This window comes from Ochotona curzoniae, unplaced genomic scaffold (assembly GCF_017591425.1).
Source record: "Ochotona curzoniae isolate NIBS_2020 unplaced genomic scaffold, NIBS_Ocur_1.0 scaffold_2453, whole genome shotgun sequence".
In the NCBI taxonomy this organism is placed as follows: Eukaryota; Metazoa; Chordata; class Mammalia; order Lagomorpha; family Ochotonidae; genus Ochotona; species Ochotona curzoniae.
In genome coordinates, this window is record NW_024467094.1 from 8,466,027 (window position 1) to 8,485,975 (window position 19,949).

General features: G+C 48.9%; 1 protein-coding gene across 1 annotated transcript; it reads left to right on the plus strand.

Annotated features, from left to right (window-relative positions):
* Positions 1–4,402: 4,402 nt before the first annotated feature.
* On the plus strand, positions 4,403–12,144 carry ZFP3 (ZFP3 zinc finger protein). Its single transcript, XM_041000790.1, has 2 exons — positions 4,403–4,506; positions 10,397–12,144. Exon 2 carries the CDS (start codon positions 10,405–10,407, stop codon positions 11,902–11,904), a length of 1,500 nt encoding a protein of 499 aa, XP_040856724.1. The 5' UTR covers positions 4,403–4,506; positions 10,397–10,404; the 3' UTR covers positions 11,905–12,144.
* The last annotated feature ends 7,805 nt before the right edge of the window (positions 12,145–19,949 follow it).

Here is a 19,949-nt window from a genome sequence, read left to right on the forward strand (position 1 = left end):
TACAGGCACTCACTGGTGCTTTTTAACCCAGGAAAGCTCTTTTAAAACGACCAAGTCTGTTTCCCTCTTCATTCGCCCCTCCCCATTTACTTTAACTGATCGAGGATAGGGCAAGATGGTATCGACTGAACCGGTCTTCCTAAGATTGCTGTTCAAGCCCTACCCCTGCCTTCTCAGTGGGACCGTATTTGAAAATGAGGCCCTAGCAGAGGCAACTCAGGCCCAAGGACACCCTAAGGATGGGGCCCAATCCAAAGGGAGCCTCCTGGCAAGAGGAAGAGACACCAAGATGGCCCTATACAGGAAGCACCCCAAGAAAGCACCCCGTGAGGACCCTGTGAGGAGGCCTCAGGGATGCAGACCTGCCAGCACCTTGCTGTTAGGCATCCATCTTTCAGATTCATGAGAGATAAATTGTTAAGAACCTTTTGTCCCCAAAAAAACAAAAACCACCACAACAGAGAATAAACATCATAGGAACCTCTTGCCATGATAGCTGTGGCACACTAACAGGTGGGCATCAAGTTTTTTTTTTCTCTGAAGGTAACTCTAAGGTACCTGTAATATGAGAATCAGGGCATATCTAAGCTGCGCTATTAAATGTGGTGATGGAGACCAGCATTGTGGCACAGAAATATAAGCTGCTGCCTATAGTGCTGGTGGTGTCCCAGTTCAGCTAGTTTTCAGAATGCTGAGGTAAGAGTTTCCTCTGGGTCTCCCACATGGATATAGGGTCCCAAGGTTTTAGGGCCATCCTCTGCTGCTCTCCCCAGGCCACAAGCAGGGGGCTGGATCAGAAGTGGAACAGCTGGGACACAAACTAGCACCTGTATGGGATGCTGACGCTTGTATGCACAGGATTACCCAGTGGAGCCGTCACGCTGGCCCCAATAAATACAATGAGTTCTCTCTCATCCTGGGTTGGGTTCCCAGCCTTCTATCAGTGTGGTGTCCTTGGACGTGGTATTGTGACTGTATGTGATGTTGAGCCCTTGTCATGCATGTAATAGCAGTCCACTTTACATTCAAACTGTGGAACACGGAACATGTGATGCTGCAGTTGAGATGCCGTCGTCCCACGTTGGAGGGAGTATCTGTGTTCCTTTCCCGTTTTGGACTCCAGCTTCCTGCTAATGCAGACTCCAGGCGTCAGCAGTGATGGCTCAGGTGATTGGGTTCCTGTCATGTGTACAGGGGGACCTGGATTGCCTGTCAGGCTTCCTGCTTTGACCCCGCCTGGGCTAGGCTGTTGTAGGCATCTGGGGAGTGAGTCAGTCAGTCAATGTCTGTGTGTCTCTCTCAAATACACCTTGTCAAATGTAAATTGAAATAAAGACAAGCCCAGCAAATGACAACGATCGGAAAGCTCGTGAAGGAAGCTGGAAAGGATCCCCTCCAGGGCTGCGGTGAATGCCAAGACGCGCCTGCTGGCTCTGTGAGTATGGGGAGCCGTGGCAGTGGCACCAATCTGCTGCTGAGCCTCCTGTGGTGATGTTACAGATTGTACTGTCTCTTGAAATGTACTGTTCTGTCGTAGTCAAGAGGCTGTGTGCAGAGACACGATGACTCAGTGTAGTGTGGTGTTCTGGATGGGATCCCAGAACAGAAAGAGACAGTAGGTAATAACTCTAAGGACATCTGAAGAAGGCGTTTGCTGTGGTTCATAATGATGTATCAATACCGAGCCACATGGACCCATTCCTGTACCCTATTAATAGGGGATTTGAGGTGGAAGGTCTATTCAACTTTCTGTATTATCTTTGCAATATATATACATATATATTACAAGTCTATTTAAAATAAAACATGATAATAAAGATGATAAAGATGATAGAATGTACTGCTATCATTTAAAATGTTTTTATAGTTTGTATGTGTGTGAATGATTTATTTAGTTAGAAGGCAAAGGGAGTCAAAGCAAGGGGTCTTCTATCTGCTGCTTTGTTTCCCAAACGGCTGCATTGGCCAGGACAGGGCCACCTTGAAGCCAGGAGATAGGCATTCCATTTGGGTCTCCCACATAGCAGGTGGAAGAGAGGCCCAAATACTCCCTTTCCAGGCACATCAGCAGAAAGCTGCATCAGAAGTGGAGTTTCTGATCAAACCGTTGTTCTGGTACTGTGCCACAAGTGGCAGCTTAAGCTTCTGGCTACAGTGTGAATATTACTATGGAAAGATGCATGTAAAAAATGATTCTTCAAGGGGCTGGCATTGTGGCATAGTGGGTTAAGCTGCTATCTCTGATGCTGGCATCCTTAAAGGTGCTGGTTCAAGTCCTGACTGCTTTGCTTGTAATTCAGCTCCTTGCTGATGGCCTGGAAACACACTGAAAAATGGCCCAAGTGTTTGGGCCACTGCAACACTTGTGGGAGACCCAGGAGAAATCTCCTTGCTTTGGTGAGGTCCAGAGTTGGCTGTGTGGCCATCTAGGAAGTGAACCAGAAGACAGAAGAGCTCTCTCTTTGGGTGTGTCTCCTCTTTCTGTAATTTTTTCAATTAAGTCTTAAAATCATTTTTCAAAACGGGAGCAAAATATAACAAACTCCACAGGTATCAACAACCACCATGGGACTTGGTGTTGCACATGTAAGAGTGAAATCTTGTGTGTAAAGAACACAGCCTTTCAGAGGAATGACTGTATTGTAGGTGTATGCGTTGTGTGGGGGAGATAAGGGGTCACTAGACAGTGAGTTAATGTTTAGGCCAGCGGGACTTTCTGTACCTTGTAATGTAATCCTGTCTTTTTAACTGTTTGATAAGCCCACCTTCCTAGGTCACACCTTGTACACCTGGAACCAGGGTGCCTGTTTTTATAGCCAGTTGGACTGCCACTCCCCACCTCATAAAAAGAGCTGGAGTGGGGGAAGGGTCTTTGTTTACCATGGACCCCACTCAGAGGTACTGCTTCTCGTTTTATCTTCCTTTGAGTAACTTGTGGCCTGCTGTTTCCATGGGGGGCATCTACTCACACTGGCAAGTGAATGTGTGTTTGTTTCCTGGCTGTTAAATAAAACCTGTTCCACCTCGGACTTTTATCTCTTTATGAGGTGAGAACCCAAATTGCACATGAATAGATTCATTGCCCACATCAAAGGCAATGTTCCCCTTGATCTTTGCTCCTATGAGGGAAATCATTTTAAACTAAGTGTGTCTTCTCTGGTCACACTTGTGCTGCAGGGACTACCTCAGTGAGTAACGCTGGGATCCCAGAATACCGCATCAGAGGGCCAGCCTGGGTCCTGACTGTTCCACTTCCAATCCAGCTGTCCACTAATGTGCTTGGGAGAGCAGAGGAAGGTGGCCTGGGTGCTTGGATCCCTGATGGGGATCTAGGTGCCTGGCTTCAGCCCAGCCCAGACCAGCCCAGCCCAGGTTAGCTAGGGACTTTCTGACACCCAGGGAGTGAACCAGAGGACGGAAGATCTCTTTCTTTTCCTGTCTGTCTGCCTTTCATATACACATATATAAAATAACTAGAATTAATGTCTTCCACATTCGATTCTGGGGGCACATTCCCGTGATGTAGGCATCTTTCCTTGAGTGAACATAGCTGGCAAGGACTGAAACGGTCATTGAATCCTCTCGGGTCACACTTGGGAGAAAAGCTTGCACAGAGTGAAGATGGTTGAAATAACCGTGGAAAACGACAAATACATAGAAAACGATCTCTGGGCCCAAGCGAAAGACCTTTAGAAAAGTAGAGACAGTGACATTATCCTGGGTCTCTTCTCCAAAATGTTAAAATTTCCCCCCCCCCCCCCCCACCGGGGGTTAGTCTGGGCAGGGCAAATAGACATTTTGGCTGAAGCAGGGTTAACTCTTCCCAGGCAGCTGCAGACGGTAGAGCAAAGATGGTCAGGGCCGTGGATGTGACAGTGGCTACAGCCCTGGGCACTCATGTCCAACGATGAACTCCAGTGTAACCTAATTAAGCCCTCGCTCAACCTCCAGATTGCAGCCCACACATGGCTCCTTAAATACTTTTCAGAACAAACAGGTCCTCCCCCCTCCTTGGTGCCCAGAGGTGACTCGGCCTGTTCTCCGGCGTGGTAGGACAGGAGAGGCAGGTGGTCTGCGTTTAAAGTGGACAAGCTGGGCAACTGAGAGGCCCCGACATGCCCGACCCGGAGAAACGCATCGGGGAGCGACGGCAGCGCGCAGAGCGGCCACTCCCGGGGCGGAAGTGCGTCCCTAGAGCCTTTCTAGGAAAGTCGGAGGACCCAGCTCCTCTGTGATCCCAGGGCTGAAGTGGGCGTGGCCTGCGGGCCCCGGGTCATTCCTAGGAGTCCACTCGGCGGGGCGGGGCTCGGGTCAGGGCGAGAAGCCGCGAAAGGCAGCGCTGGCCACGGAGAGGCGGCGGTCACGGCGCGACCCCCCACTCCTCGGGGCGGCGAGCGCTGATTGGCTGCAGGGCCGCCCAGGGTACCGGAAGTGGCCGCTGCCCGTCGCCCGTGACGCCGAGGCCACAGCTGCTGGACCGGGAGCGGCCCTGAGAGCCCGTGGCGGGTGAGCACGGGGGCGGCGCGGGCTCCTTCCGTCACGGCCCGAGGGGCGGGGTGGAGGGTGGGGAGAAGGGCGCCGGGCCCGCGGCCGAGCAGAAAGCCCAGTACAAGCGCTTCAGGGCCGGCTGCTGACCCTGGGCAGCTGTGTGACCTTGGCCTTCGGGGTCCCCTCTCCCCACCTGCAGAGTGTGGCGCTCGGACACTGCCCAGGGACGCTCCCCGCGCTGCTGTCCTTGCCTTGTCAGCCGCGGAGGACGCGTGCTTGGGGACCCATGGGCACTGTGGTTTTCCCAGGCATCCGCTCCTAAGTAAACTTATGGGAAGAAATGGTGGGTCCTGGCAAAAAAAAAACCCCAAAAAACCCGCAAGGACGCGTAGTCGATTGTGTCCTGTGCTGGCAGACGGGGTATCCTGTTGACCTGTACGAGTTGGTTGTGAAGAGGGGATGGGCTGGAGTGTAGAGTTCACAGAGCTCACTTGATTGTGGGAACCAGAGGGAGGACAGAAGAAAGGAGGGTAAGAAAGCAGGACCCACAGTGAATGAATGACATATCCAGTCAGCCTGAAAGAGCATCACAGATATGTCATATCGATAAGACAGCTACACATACACACTAACACTTACCAGACGTCTTGGTTGTGCTGGACCCTCGGATTGCCAAGACTGGTAGGACGTCGCAGTAACCTGTGGTCCAGAGAAGGAAACTGCTTACAGGTGCAAAGAGCTGTCCAGATTTGAGCTCAGTCTTGGAGAGGTTCCGGTGGACCGTGGATCTGTGGTACTGCTGGATGTGGAAACCATGACAAAAGTCTAAGCAATAGGAAGCATTGGGACTACAGGGACTACAGGACCTCGCAGCACGGCTACAGCTTACAGCAGGGAATGGAGAGTGTGGGACAGAAAGCGGACCAGGGAACAGGCGTGGGTCACATGGACTGGGAGGGCATCCTGTGGACCTTGGGAAGCAGTACACAGGAAGTGATAGGGTGACAGTGGCATCCAGAAAGATGGGGGGGAGAACAAGCCAGCACACTGTTAGTGCATTGGACCAGGAGGGGACACTTTTTGCTGCAGATGTTGGCTAAGACTTTGGGGGAGGAGGCAGGAGTTGGCTGTTCTGAAGGCAGTATAAACTATCATAACTGGAAGTCAGGAGGATTGGCGGCTTCTGGACCGATGTAACCTGATGGCCCCAGTTCCTTCTCGCCTTGCTTTTCCTAACACTGCCTCCTACCTTCTTGGGTAAACTGCTGGGCGGATGGCAGCAGCAGGCCCACGCAACAAATGGATGTCTCCTCCTGTGGCTCCTTTGGGAGTCCCAGAGGCTTCCTGCAGCCTTCCTCAAAGGATTGGCAGCGTGATCCTTTCGAAGTTTCATTTCTCATGATTAATTCACAGCTGGGAATCTGCTGTGTACATCTGTATCTTGTGAATGACACTGTCTGAGCTTGCTCTCCCGTGGTGTATTGAAAGGACAAACCCGGGCCTGTGAGCTAAGAACCCTGTTTTGACCTGTGGAGACCTAGTGCAGATCTGCCTGTCACGCCCTAAGCTGAACCCCTGGCTTTGGCCAACTCTGCCCCTCTTCCTCTGTAGCTGCCTTTTAGATAAATAAATAAATTTTTAAATAATAAGAGAAATCAATATTGACATTAAAAAAGAGAGACATGACGATAAAAAGGAAAGGACCAGAAAAGGAGTTGGAAGTGCCTTTTAAAGACGGACACTGCCAACCTGTGGAACTCTTTTTTTGGCTGAATATTAGAAAAAATTATTTAAGATCATACATCAGGCCCAGCGCAATGGCTCAGACACTACATCTTCACCTTGCAAGTACCAGGATCCCATATGGGCGCCGGTTCATGTCCCAGCTGCTCCACTTCCCATCCAGCTCCCTGCCTGTGGCCTGGGAAAGCAGTGGAGGATGGTCCAAAGCCTTGAGACTCTGTACTCACATGGGAGACCTGGAAGAAGCTCCTGGCTTCAGATTGGCTTAGCTCTGGCCATTGCAGCCACTTGGGGAGTGAACCAGTGGATGGAAGCTCTTTGTCTTTTCTGCTCTCTGTAAATTTGTTCTGCCTTTCCAATAAAAACTAAATAAATCTTAAACAATAATAGGAAAAAGTATTTATTTATTTTAAAAGAAGACCATTGTTCCCACTTCAGCTAGTACTATAGATGGAGAAGATGGGTAGATTCTTTGTGATGAAATCTTACAATTACACAGTTATAGATCATGTGCCATTTTCATAAATCTAGCAAAAAGAGAAATCCGGTTTGGGGTATGCTTTCTTAACTCCATGAAAAAAATGGGACATGATACTAAGATAAGGAGTTGAAGACGATTCCAGCTCATTTTGAGGGGTAAAAAGAATTTCTGGGACTTCAGGATTCTAGGAGGAGTTTGGGGTTTTTCTGGGTGTGAGGAGGCAAGGTGTTACTAGGGCTGGATTGGTGGGTGAGTAGAGAGACCCCAGGGTTAGAACATGGCGGTACCTAACCACCTAACCTTGTGTGGATGACTGGAGGCTGGCACAGAAGGAGACATGTATAAAGATCACTCCAAAAATTGCCACTGTACCCAGGCTGTCTCTCTGACTCTTTCAAGCTGATTTGACTGATTCTTTGACACCTCTGGGTGGATATTTTGAAACTAATCTTAGGTGAAGCACAGCTCATCATCTTCTTCCCTTCTAAACTGGTTCCTCCTCCATCACTCCCAGTTTTGATGAATCTGTCATCCGTCTCAAGCCATCCCTGAAGTAAAGCGAGCTTGGGCACCATTTTTCACTCCTCCCTCTTTCTCACACCTGTTCTAATCATGTACCAATTCTTGTAGAATTTAACATCTTAAATACTTCTCTAGTCTGAATCCTCATCCTCACTCCTGCTGCTACCATACTGACCTCCTTAGATTTGGCTTAATAAAAACAGGGTCTGGCACAATGGCTCAATTGCTAATTCTCCCCTTGCAAGCACTGGGATCCTATATAGGCACTGATTTGTATCTTGGCTGCTCTGCTTCCCTTCCAGTTCCCTGCTTGTGGCCTGGGAAAGCAGCAGAAGATGGCTCAAAACCTTGGGATCCTGCACCCACGAGGGAGGCCCAGAAGAAACTCCTGGCTTCGGATTGGATCAATTCAACCCCGTTGTTGTGGCTATTTGGGAAGTGAATCAGCAAATGGAAGATCTTTTCTCTCTGTCTGTCCTTCTCTCTGTAAATCTGGCTTTCCAATTTTAATCGATCTTTAATAAATAAGTAGATAGTTTTCTTTCTTTGAAAGGCAGAATAAGAGAGAAGGAGAGAGAGATTTTCCATCTGCTTGTTCACTGTCCAAATGGCCACAGCAGGCAGATCTGCTCCAGGCTGAAGCTAGGAGCCAGGAGCTTCTTCTGTGTCTCCAAGGGGCTCAAAAATTTGGGCCATCTCTCATTAATTTCTCAGGTGCATTCACAGGGAGCTGGATGGGAAGAGGAGCAGCAGATACTTGAACCAGTACCCAAAGGGATGCCAGCATTGTAGTTAGTGGCTTAACCTGCTGTGTCATAGCACTGGCCTCTCGGGCTACCACTGCTGTACGGCCATTAGTAGCAGTGGGCATCTACATAAAAAGCTAACCTGGCCAGGGACGATGTCGCTACTTGGCTTAAAAACCATGCAGGACTCTACATTGTCTAAAGGATGAGGTCCTCACTTGAGCATCTGCCGTTGAGTGTTAACACAGGTACTGACGAGAGGACTGTACTCAGATTTGCTGTGTTGTACAAACACGTGGCTACAGGCAGAGGGGCACTTCAGCATCAGCTCTGTAGTATTATGACTTCCCCTTGAATGGAAGTCAGGCTCGTTCTAGCATTTACTTATTCTCCACTTCTGTGATGGAGACAGCCAAGTCCCCAGGGCAGGAATACAAAAGGCTTAGATGAGGCCAAAGTTGATTTCTCTCTTCAATAAAAGGAATCCAGAGTCCGGCATTCTAACGCTGGTTTGGTAGCTCCGTGGAGTCACATGAAGCGAGCTTCCTTCCAGTTCTGATCCCTGGCCCAGGGTGTAGTCGGGATCCAGAGTGGTGGCCCGACCATCACATCATACCTGAGGAACAGTGTGGGAGAGGAGAGTAAAGAAGTACACCACCTCAGCCTTAGAAAATGTCCCAGTAGACTTTCATTTTAATCCTGGTGGGTTTTTTGGTTGTTTGTTTTGGCTTGGTTTGGCTTTTGTTTTCCAGCTACAAAGAAAACTTAGAGAATAAAGCTTCAGTGGTGGGTATTGAGTATGGCATTTACAGTGCTTTTTCATGTAACCATATCCCACATTGGAGTACCCGAGCCTGAGTCCCAGTTCTATTCCCCATCCCAGCTTCCTGCACCCTGAGAAGCAACTGTTAAGGGCCCAGGTGCTTGGATTCCAGCCACCCACATGGGAGACCCAGAGGGAGCTCCTGTCTCTTGGCTGCATCCAGGCCGGGTACTCAATGTTAGAGGCATTTGAGGCAGTGCCCTAGTGGATGAGACAGTTACCTATCCCTGTATTTCAAATCAATAAATCAAACATCCTTAAAAGGCTACATCAGGTTGAATAGAGAAATCAGAGACAAAAAAGCAGGAAACAGCAAGGAAATAAATAGAACTGATTGCAATTCAGAAATTGGCTTGCCTATGGAATCGTATCATAAAGTAAAAAGTTAAATAAAAATTAAAAAGAAAAAGAAATTTGTTCACATACACATGGATATGAAACCTGTAATGCAGGTGGCATTTTTAAACAATAAGGAAAGAAATGATTTGAGGTCCTGGTTCTTGGCTTCCTTCTGGTCCAGCCTTGCCCACTGTGGGCATTTGGAAAGTAAAACAGTGAATAAAGGATCTCTCTCTTTCTCTCTCTCTCTCTGCCTTTCAAATAAATAATACCAAACATGAAAAAGATGTTAATTCAACTACATATTTAATATGTGGTACTGATATAATTAGCTAATTGTCAGGAGAAAATTAAAGCTAGCACTCTATTTCCCCCAATTGTAGGGAGCCCAGGATAGTGTCTCCTACAGCTGATGTGTAACTCTCTCATCCCCTGCTCTGTTCTCTGTCCTCTGCTGCTGAGGGCCTCAGGAGTGAGTGAAGAGTGCTTCTCCTTACTGCTCATTTTGGGGTGACTTCCTCTGTAAATCTGAGTTCTTGCAACTTTTTTAAAGATTTTTTTAAAAAGTTATTTATTTTAATTGAAAAAGTTAGAGAGAGAGGGAGAAAAGGAGGGACTAGGAGGGAGAGAGAGGTCTTCCATCCGCTGGTTCACTCCCCAAATAGCTGCAACTGAGCCGACCTGAAGCCAGGAGCCAGGGACTTCTGGGTCTCCCAAGTGGGTGCAGAGGGCTATCCTTCACTACTCTCCCAGGCCATTAGCAGGGAGCTGGATTGGAAGTGGAACAACCAGGACTGAAACTGGCACCCATATGAGATACCAGCATAGCAAGTGGAGGATTAGCTTACTATATCACCATGTCAGGTTGCTTTTGTCCCTTGTCCCAACTTTTCTGTGTGTCATTCATTTATTAACACGACCACCATTTTCCTTTTTTTTTTTTTTAAACCAAGCCCCAGATTCCACCCCCCACCCCACTTCCTTTTAACATTATGGTGCTTTTATCAGCGTATCTTTATCATTCGTTTCCGTTTCTCCCCATAAGTGTCTTCTACTCCTTCTCTCACTCTTTGCCATTGGCATCTGGTCTTCAGCATGTCCACCATGGTCCTGCGTCAGTGTCCTGTCATCTGCTGACACCGTCGCTGTCTGAACGCCGCCAGAAAGAGCTGTGCCCAGCTCGGTGTCCCTGTGGCACTTGCTTCCTTGACGCGTGCCAGGGCCACTTCACCTGCTTACCCTCTCTCATTGCAGATGGTGAGATGGGGACTGAGGACAAGAAGGCGATTCCCAAGGAAGAGAGTCCTGAAGAATACGAGCCACGTGGGTCAGTGTTAGAGAAAGTCCCCGAGGCGGTTTACCCACATCGCAGGTTGGTAGCAGCCTGTGATGAAGACGTAGCAGAAGGGCATCTGAGAGAGTCCCCGGAAGAGGGGATGGAGCAGACGTCTCCCCGTAGCGGAGACTTTGCATCAGGGTTGGTTGTCTTTAAGAAATCACCCTCCAGTGAGCATCATGAGAGTGAGGGAGGCTGCAGTCCCTGCCCCAGCCTGGTGATGCATCAGGGAGCTGCGCTAGCAGAGGGAGCTGGGACATTGGTTCCCCCTAGCCCAGACTTCATAGGGAATTTAGAATGCAGCAAAACACCAAGAAGTTCTGTGGGAGAAAAGCCCCATACATGCAAAGAATGCGGGAAAGCCTTTAATCAGAACTCACACCTCATCCAGCACATGAGGGTTCACAGCGGAGAAAAACCGTTTGAATGCAAAGAATGTGGAAAGACCTTTGGCACGAACTCAAGCCTTCGCAGGCACTTGAGGATTCACGCTGGAGAGAAGCCCTTTGCGTGTAACGAATGCGGGAAGGCCTTCATTCAGAGCTCCCATCTCATCCACCACCACAGAATTCATACTGGAGAGAGACCCTATAAGTGTGAAGAGTGTGGCAAGGCTTTCAGTCAGAATTCAGCCCTGATTCTGCACCAGAGAATCCACACCGGCGAGAAGCCTTACGAATGTAACGAATGTGGGAAGACCTTCCGGGTCAGCTCCCAGCTCATCCAGCACCAGAGGATCCACACGGAGGAAAGGTACCACGAGTGCAACGAGTGCGGCAAGGCCTTCAAGCACAGCTCGGGCCTCATCCGACACCAGAAAATTCACACTGGGGAAAAGCCCTATCTGTGCAGCGAATGCGGGAAAGGCTTCGGCCAGAGCTCGGAGCTGATCCGGCACCAGAGGATTCACACGGGGGATAAACCCTACGAGTGCAATGAGTGCGGGAAAACCTTCGGCCAGAACTCGGAGATTATTCGCCATATTAGGATCCACACTGGCGAGAAGCCCTATGTGTGTAAGGAGTGCGGGAAGGCCTTTCGGGGGAACTCAGAACTTCTGAGACACGAGCGAATTCACACCGGGGAGAAGCCCTATGAGTGCTTTGAGTGTGGAAAGGCCTTCAGGCGGACCTCCCACCTCATCGTCCACCAGAGGATTCACACGGGAGAGAAGCCCCACCAGTGTAACGAATGTGCCAGAACCTTCTGGGATAACGCCGAGCTGCTCCTCCATCAGAAAATTCACATCGGAGAGAAACCTTATGAATGCAGCGAATGCGAGAAAACGTTCAGTCAGCATTCCCAGCTGATCATCCATCAGAGAACCCACACGGGCGAGAAACCTTACGAGTGCCAAGAGTGTCAGAAGACCTTCAGCCGCAGCTCTCACCTCCTCCGGCATCAGAGTGTTCACTGCATGGAATGATCTGTGAGAGAGGAGAGCTGCTCGTGGGAAGGCTGGAGTCACGCTTAACTCACTTGTTTGGAATGCCGTGAATAGACAGAACTTCCTCTCTCCTGCCGTTGAATTTATTATTATTATTATGTTATTATTGTTATTATTATTTTAAACCATTGGTCCCAAAGTGTGAGGCACTTTTATCAACCATTCACCCAAAAGTTTCAATGTACCGAGTTAATTCATAAAAACTGTTTGAAGCCTTAATTCTTTCCTATCCTTTACTTCCCTTCCCTCCACCCCCAACACACACAATGGCTCATGTGACATTAGGAGTTCATACTAGCCATCTAGCCTTGATTCTTACTCTGGGGGCACAGTGGGGGACACAGGATTCCACACCTCCTAAGAAAGAGTCAATTTATTGAATATTATCCCCTAAAGTGTCAGAAAGCCACAACCTAGAAGACATACCTCCTTCTGTCCCATTGAGTAATGCAGTTGTTCAGTAAGGGTTGTTTTTTGTTTTTGCCCCTTAATTAGCTGTACTATCTTCCTTTAGAAGATGGCAGCATTAATAGAGCAGAAAGCTTGGGTGATTTTCCCACTGGTGTGAAGATGGCACCTTGATGGAAGAAATGGACAGACGATTTACAGGGTTGTGAAGAGGTGAGGCGAGGGATGAAGAACTGAGGCCACGGCTGCTCTACATGGGCACCAGTGGCTGCCGAGCAGCTGTCCCCACTTCAGGACCACCTGTGCTAACCGCTTCCAGGGAGCCTGCCGCATTCACCTTTGACCCCAGCTCCTTGCTGCTGCTGAAGGTTCTGTGTCAGGAAGTAGCAGAGAGCACATACGTCTTCACCTCCCCAGTGTAGCTGGTCTCGGTGATGAGTCCATTCACATGACCGCAGCCTGGCCTAGCCACAGTACTTAGCGATCATGACCCAGAGCCTACTGCCAGGGGCCCTGGGGGACAGGACAGATGGGACCGTCGCTTCTTGGTTTGTTCCTTTGGTCTTGGCATCCTTTCTTGAATATCTGTTGTGTATTCCGTGTTCTGTATGTTGCACACATTCTCCATGTGTGCCTGTTTCTGAACTAGTGGGTGGTGGTGCAAATTTCACAATTGGGATCCAGCAGGCCTGATCTTTTTTTTTTTTAAGAGTTATTTGTTTTATTGCAAAGTCAGATATATAGAGAGGAGGAAGGACAGAGAGGAAGACCTTCCGTCCGATGATTTCACTCCCCCAAGCAACCACAATGGCCAGAGCTGTGCTGATCTGAAGCCAGCAGCCCAGATCCTCTTCTGGATCTCCCCCGTGGGTGCAGGGTCACCATACGGGATCCTAGCACATGCAACGCAGAGACTTCAGCCACTAGGCTACCGCACCAGGCCCTAATAGGGGCTGAGCTTGAACCAGTCCTTGGACGAGGCCCTTCACTCACTGGTCTCTAGTTCTGTTACCTGTAAAAGGTGGGGAGGGAGCTGAATCGAAGGATCTTTGTGGTTATAACCCAGCCCAATAAATCCTTGATTCTTTCTGTCAAAATCCGTTTATATATCCTCACTGTTCTCGTTTCTAATTATCTTACTCTAATACTAATCATTAATATTTATGACATACTTACACAGTGCCCAACAGTTTACCTTTTTATTTAAAAAAAAAATTTAGGGGGAGAGTAATTTACATATTATAAAATTCACCCGTTTTAAGTAGTCAGTCAAGTGATTTTTAATATATGGAGTTGTGTTGTAATGTGGATATTCTTATTCCAATTCAAGAGATGAGGACAGAGCAAGGGAGTGATTATTAAGCAATTTGGTCATGATTACAAAGCTAGTGAGGGTGGGAGCCACCACAGCCTGGTCCATGCTCTTACCCCTGGTGCTGGGCCTCAGACAGACCGTTACTGCTTTATTTGAACTATTTTGTACATTTCCTATTACTAATTACTGCATCGATCTGAACATAATGAATTTAAGTCATGTCCTTGGAATTATAAGCAACCACAACCAAAATCCACAAGTAGGTTTATTGTGCGCCCCAATGTAGGTGTCTCCCCAAGACGGATACCCTTGACTTAAGGGCTGTTCACATAAAAGTAGTCAAACACAGTTTCCACATTCTTGCAGGTGCCTCAGCCTCCAGCTGAGCTCAAAATCGAGTTGGGGAGGTCCTCTGACCCGCCTGCTCCCTTGGGGTGATTACAGGTGCATTGTGCCCTGTTTCTCTTTCTGGAGCTCAACTTGAGTTGTGTCCAAACTGTAATTTTACCACGTACGAACTGGATGTTACCTTTCCCTTGAACTTGTGATTGCTGCGTTTGGAGGTTTTATTTGTTTGTCACCGCTTGCCAGTCCTGATGCAGAATTGAACACACACACACAAGAATCCCACATGTACATGTGTGCCATGAGCCGTGGAAGGGTTTCCTTCACAGAAGGGTCACACTGTGCGTCCTGTTGGACATTTTGTTCTCAGAAGTCTGTGGACCAAATTGCTAGTGAGGGTTTTATGCTGTTCTCTCCAGGGATCTGCCACCACCTCCACTGTTTGTCAGATGTTCAATCCATCTCCCTCCCAACCCTGAGCGCAGTGCTTCTTTTTTAAAGATTTATTTATTTACTTGAAAGAGTTACAGAGGGAGGGGAAGGACTGGGCCAGTCTGAAGTCCGGATTTAGACTGGCATTCATATCAAATGCCAGCTTTGTAGGCAGTGGCTTAGTGGTTTTAGGTGGTGGTTTAGGCGCTACAACACAAAGCTAGCTGCTTAGTCATTTTTAAGAGAAGCAAGCCTCACAATACTCTGAAATAACTCTTAGGCTTTTTGAAGCTATACCCATCTACTAGTGTATATTTTCTTCTTTCTCTCATCAAACTTAATGATAAACCAACACTTTGGATAAAGTCTATGTAGTTTTTATCAACATGATGCCTTTCTGATGTGTATTCCACACTGCATTACAACCCATTACGATTTCAGTAGGACTGTACCAGTTTCACCCTGACCCTGGAAGTCTCACTGTTGCCCGAGCATTCCAAGGCGGCCCCTGCCTTCCGATCTACGTACTCTGCCCACTCCTCGTCCTTGTTCTCCTTTATCTTCCATAACTGGACAAGTGCTGCTTGTTGATCTTTGTGTCTGTACGTTTTTACTCACTTTTAACCTAAAGTAAGGTATACTGTCTTAAATGGTCCCGTTTTAAACATTTTATCAGAAAGAGTTCTCCCATCTCCTGGTTCATTCCTTAAATGCCTGCAACAGCCAGGGCTGAGTTAGGCCAAAACTGGGAGCCAGGAACTCTGGCTGGGTCTCCCATGTGGGTGGCAGGTACTGGAGCCGGCCCCTCCTGCCTCCCAGGGTGTGCATTAACAGGAAGCTGCAGCTGGAGTGGGCGCTCGAAGCCTGGTACCCTCACACTAGATGCTGGTGTCCCACCTATTACTGAGAGATCAGGGCTATTGCTCATTGTGAATCGGTTTTTATAGGTATTCTTGTGAGTGACTGGTCTAAGGCAAAGGCTGTTAACAAGTTCCTTGAGAATTGCAAAAAAGGGCCTGGCACAATAGCATAATGGTTAAGGTGTTCGCCTTGAACGCGCCGGGATCCCACATGGGTGCCGGTTCTAATCCCGTCAGCCCTGCTTCCCATCCAGCTCCTTGCTTGTGGCCTGGGACAGCAGTTGGGGACGGCCCAAAGCCTTGGGACCCTGCACCCGCGCGGGAGACCCAGAGGAAGCTCCTGGCCTCTGGCTTCGGATTGGCTCAGCTTCAGCTGTTGCGGCCACTTTGGGAGTGAATCATCGGACGGAAGATCTTCTTCTCTGTTTCTCCTCCTCTCTGTATATCCGCCTTTACAATAAAAATAAATAAATCTTTATTTTTAAAATTGCCAAAAAAAAAAGTACAACTCAGGGAATTCATGGGTTTCCTGATACCTATCATTGTCGTCCTTTAACATGTTCCTAAAAGCAAACTTGTACTTTTTTTGGGGGGGGCGGCGGGGGGGAGAGAATGTACAGTTCTGGAAGATGGAAACGTTTATTTTTTTTTTAATTGTTATTAACATTGTATTATGTGATACAGTTTTATAGGCACTGGGGATTCCCCCCACCCCTCCCCAAACTTGTACTTTAAAAAAAAATTAGGAAGCAACTTTGTCATACACTGGTTCACCTCAACCGCCTGCTCTGTCCAAAGACCTGGCTGGATGACGCCTTAGGGATGGGCTGGAGCCTGGGTAAGAGCTCGCGGGAAGGTGGCGCGGATGACTTCGGTGATAACTTGAGGAAGGACTCACGCAGGCTAGCCTACCGACCTCAGCTGCTTCCCAAGCCGGGCCTGCAGGAAGCCGGCGGGACGGGCACGGACCCCTGCGGGACCCCCGTGCACGGACCCCTGCGGGACCCCCGTGCACGGACGCCCGGCGCACGGACCGCCGCGCTGATTGGCTGAGGGGGAGAGCCTTTTGCCTCTGACCAATGAAGTCGGTGTGCTGAGAGCTGAGAACCCGCCCCCGACCGCGGCCTGTGCTGCCGGGCTCCGGAGTTGGGAGTAGGTGAGCCCAAGGGTGACAATGGTGAGAGTCCCTAAGCCATCCCACAGATGTCTTTCCACACCACGACCCAGGTTTTTTTTTTTTTTTTCGGCCAGGCCCATTCAGTTATTTAATAACCAGTTATTAAAATTCAGTTGCCGTGGAAAATGAAAGGTACAGGGGGCGTCCGGAAGGCAGGGTTGGCACAGGAAGGAGAGATGGCGCTGGCTGCCCTGTGAGGACTAGGTGTGGGGTTGTGAGGTCCCGGGACCCACAGTCTGGACAGTTTGAGGCTTTGTGTGAGGGAACGCGGTTCTCAGGGGAGAGGACCGAGGCCTGGGGCAGCTCCTGGGCAGAATGCTCGCATGCCCTGGGCCTGCTGGTTTTGTCCGGCCTTCTCTAAGCTGGGCAGGGATGAAGAGGAGCTATAGTCAGGACAGGCGCTGTGTGGGTGATCCGCACCCCGAAGTCAGTCAGCTCTGCAGCCCACTGTGACCGGGGTGAGGTGGGTTTCCCGGCAGTGCAGTCAATGTGGAGAAGACCTGAGGAAATGTTCGTGCCTTCCGATGGAGAAGGCTTCAGCCGTCAAGTCACAGGCTCCTCTGCCACAGGGTTTGATGCTTGTGAGGAATGTCAGGAGTGTGGGAAGAGGCGAAGATGGAATGCCCATCATGGAGTCCATCAGAAAATTCAGTGGAGAGGTTTTTGTTTTGTTTTGAAATTCATTTAGTTGGGGCATGTGGTGGTGAATGAAGCGGCTACCTGCAGCAGTTGGCATCCCAAATGTGAGCTGGTTTGAGTCCTAGCTATACCAATCCTGACCTAATTCCCTCCCAACGGACCTGGGAAAGCAGCATCAGATGGTCCAAGTGGTTGGGCCCCTGCACTCACATGGGAGACCCTGAAGAAGCTCCTGGCTCCTGGCTTCAGCATGGCCTAACTCCTACCAGTGCAGGCATTTAGGGAGTGAACCAGTGGAAGGAAAATCTCTCTGCTTGTTCCTGGCAATCTCTCTCTCTCTTTGTAAATCATTCAAATAAATAAATTAATATTTTAATGTACTTATTTTATAGGCAGAAAGAGAGCTCTTATCTGCGTACTCACTCACCAGATACCCATAACAGCTAAGATTGGGCTGAGCCCAAGCTGAACTGGTTGTCTATTCAGGTCTCCTACACAATGGCAGGGCACAGCTGCTTGAGTGTCACCGCTGCCTCGCAGGGTCCGCTGTGGCAGGAAGCTCGAGTCAGCAGCAGGAGACAGAAAGCCAGATACTCCAAGATAAAATATCTTTAAAAAAATGTTGTTTTGAACAGCAGTTAGAATCTTCCATTCCCCAAATGACTACGACCCCTGTGCCTGGGCTGGTCCAAAGCCAGGAACCAAGAGCTTCCTCTAGATCTCCCATGTGGGTTCAGGGGCCCAAGCACTTGGGCCATCATCTGCTGCTTCCCCAGGCACACTAGCAGGAGGCTAGATTGGACGAGGGAAAGTAGAGACTTTAACCAACACCCCTATGTGAGACCAGCATCACAGGTGGTGGTTTTACTTGCTAAGCCACAATCCCTACCCTGTGTATCTTTTTAAAAATATTTATTTGAAAAGTGGGAGAGAGAGAGAGAAATATCTTCTACCAACTGTTCACTCCCCAGATGCCTGTAATAACTAGGGCTGGGCCAGGCCAAAGGCAGGAGCCAAGAACACCATTCAGGTCTCCCATGTTGGAGCAGGGGCTTGAATAGTTGGGCCATCTTCCGCTGCTTTTCCAGGTGTGTTGGAAGTGGAGCATCTTGAACCTGAGCTATTTTGACATGGTACCAGCCCCGAGATGCAGCAGCTTACCCATGATGCTGAATGCCCCCTGTCCTCCAGAGAGGTCTTTGCATGCCAGTGTGGAGAAGACCCTGAGCTGGGGATTCAGCTGACTTCCTCCTTCCTCTGTGTGTCCATCCCAGCTCTAGTGCTTAGTGGGGAAGATGAGGGGTGTGTGGAAAGTCTGCTGACTGCAACATGGAGGGCTTCTCTCTTGCTCACAGCACTGCCAGTAGACTGTTCAAGTCCTCGTGAGCCTCTTGGCTCTCACCCCCACGTACCTGACACAAGTACTGTCACATGGCAGGAACTTAGCAAGTAGACATACATTCATGGGCAGTGGGTCAGAAGATTGTGGAGGAAGGAGAAAGCACCAGGCAGCTCCTCCAGCCATGCCTTTATTCCCCTCCCCGTTATTGGTCTCTGTCATGAGAGAGGGGTTAGTGCCTCTCCCAATGTGAGGGCACTAATTACATGGGACCTTCATAAATTTATGGAGCTTGATTTTCTTGATGTCCCCTTTGGGTCCCAGATGAAGTAGATGCATTCCAGGAAAGGGGGCATTTTGATTGACAAGTGGAGCTACATAGGAGCTTCAGCAGATGTAGCTAGCCTGCCTCTTCCACATCACCTTCACCAGCAGCTCCCGTGAACAGTTCATATCATTCCAAGCAGGATTCTCTTGCTTTCTTGCTTCTTGCCCCTCCTGACTTTGGAGATTTCCCTGGTACAGCCCCCAAAAAGTGATTATGGAAAAGTACTCCCCTGGCACTGTAAGATCTTGTAAAGGAAGATGTCCTAACTGTCCTTATTCCCTGACTTTGGTTTTATGGCATTGAATGGCATTGCTTATGATCCTTGAAGAGGGGTCTAGAAACTGACTGAAATTTGCGTCAACACAGCTCTTCCCCACTTCCTTTGGGCAGGAGAGTGGCTAGCTCACCATGCACTTTCCATTTCCTTTGGTGAGAGAGGCTTCCCCACATAAGCAGCTGGACAGACATGCAGCTCCATATTTGTAAAGGCAGGAGCTGGTCCCTGTTTGTTACTGGGTCTCAGTGGTTCCAGCCCTCAATGCGTGTCTACTTCCTGCCCACCAGTTTCCTTGGAACCTCTGTTTAGGGTGTCCAAGGCTGCCCATCAGAGACCAGAACAGTTTGTTTTTCTTTGTCTCCTGTTGTGGACTAAAGATGACAATCTTGTTAGTTGACTCAAATTCTGCTTATTCAGCTGCACACCTGGAAATGTCCAGTTATGTCCATTCCAAGATGCACAGGTGACTGAGTTATTTGGACATGTTCAAATAGGAACAAATTATTATACGACTCTGGGAATTTAAATCCCAGGACTCCCTCAAGGGTAAGTATGATCAAATTAAGTACACAGAACATCTGTTCTGGAAATAGTTTCTTTTGCATAACAAAGAGGTGGTTTGAGGTTGACATTTTGCCTACAAAATGTTTTTGTAGTTTCAGCTGTCTGCAGAATGCTGAATATAAGGCATTGTAGAATAATAATGGCTATTTCTAGATTGTCAAGGCCAGCCTCTAATCCATACCCTTGACTGCTTGTCCTCATTCTCTGCTTCCCAGAATCTTGCTTTTTGCCCTTTCTGGCACCAGAAATAGTCTTCTGCCAGTCAGCAGCACAGGGCTGCAGAGATGGGGAGATGTTTTACGGAGTGGAAGACTGCTCATTGTCTTCCCAAATCTGAACT

Excerpts from the sequence above, each read along its gene's own strand:
- ZFP3 (XM_041000790.1), top strand. The coding sequence starts at position 10,405 with ATGGGGACTGAGGACAAGAAGGCGATTCCCAAGGAAGAGAGTCCTGAA.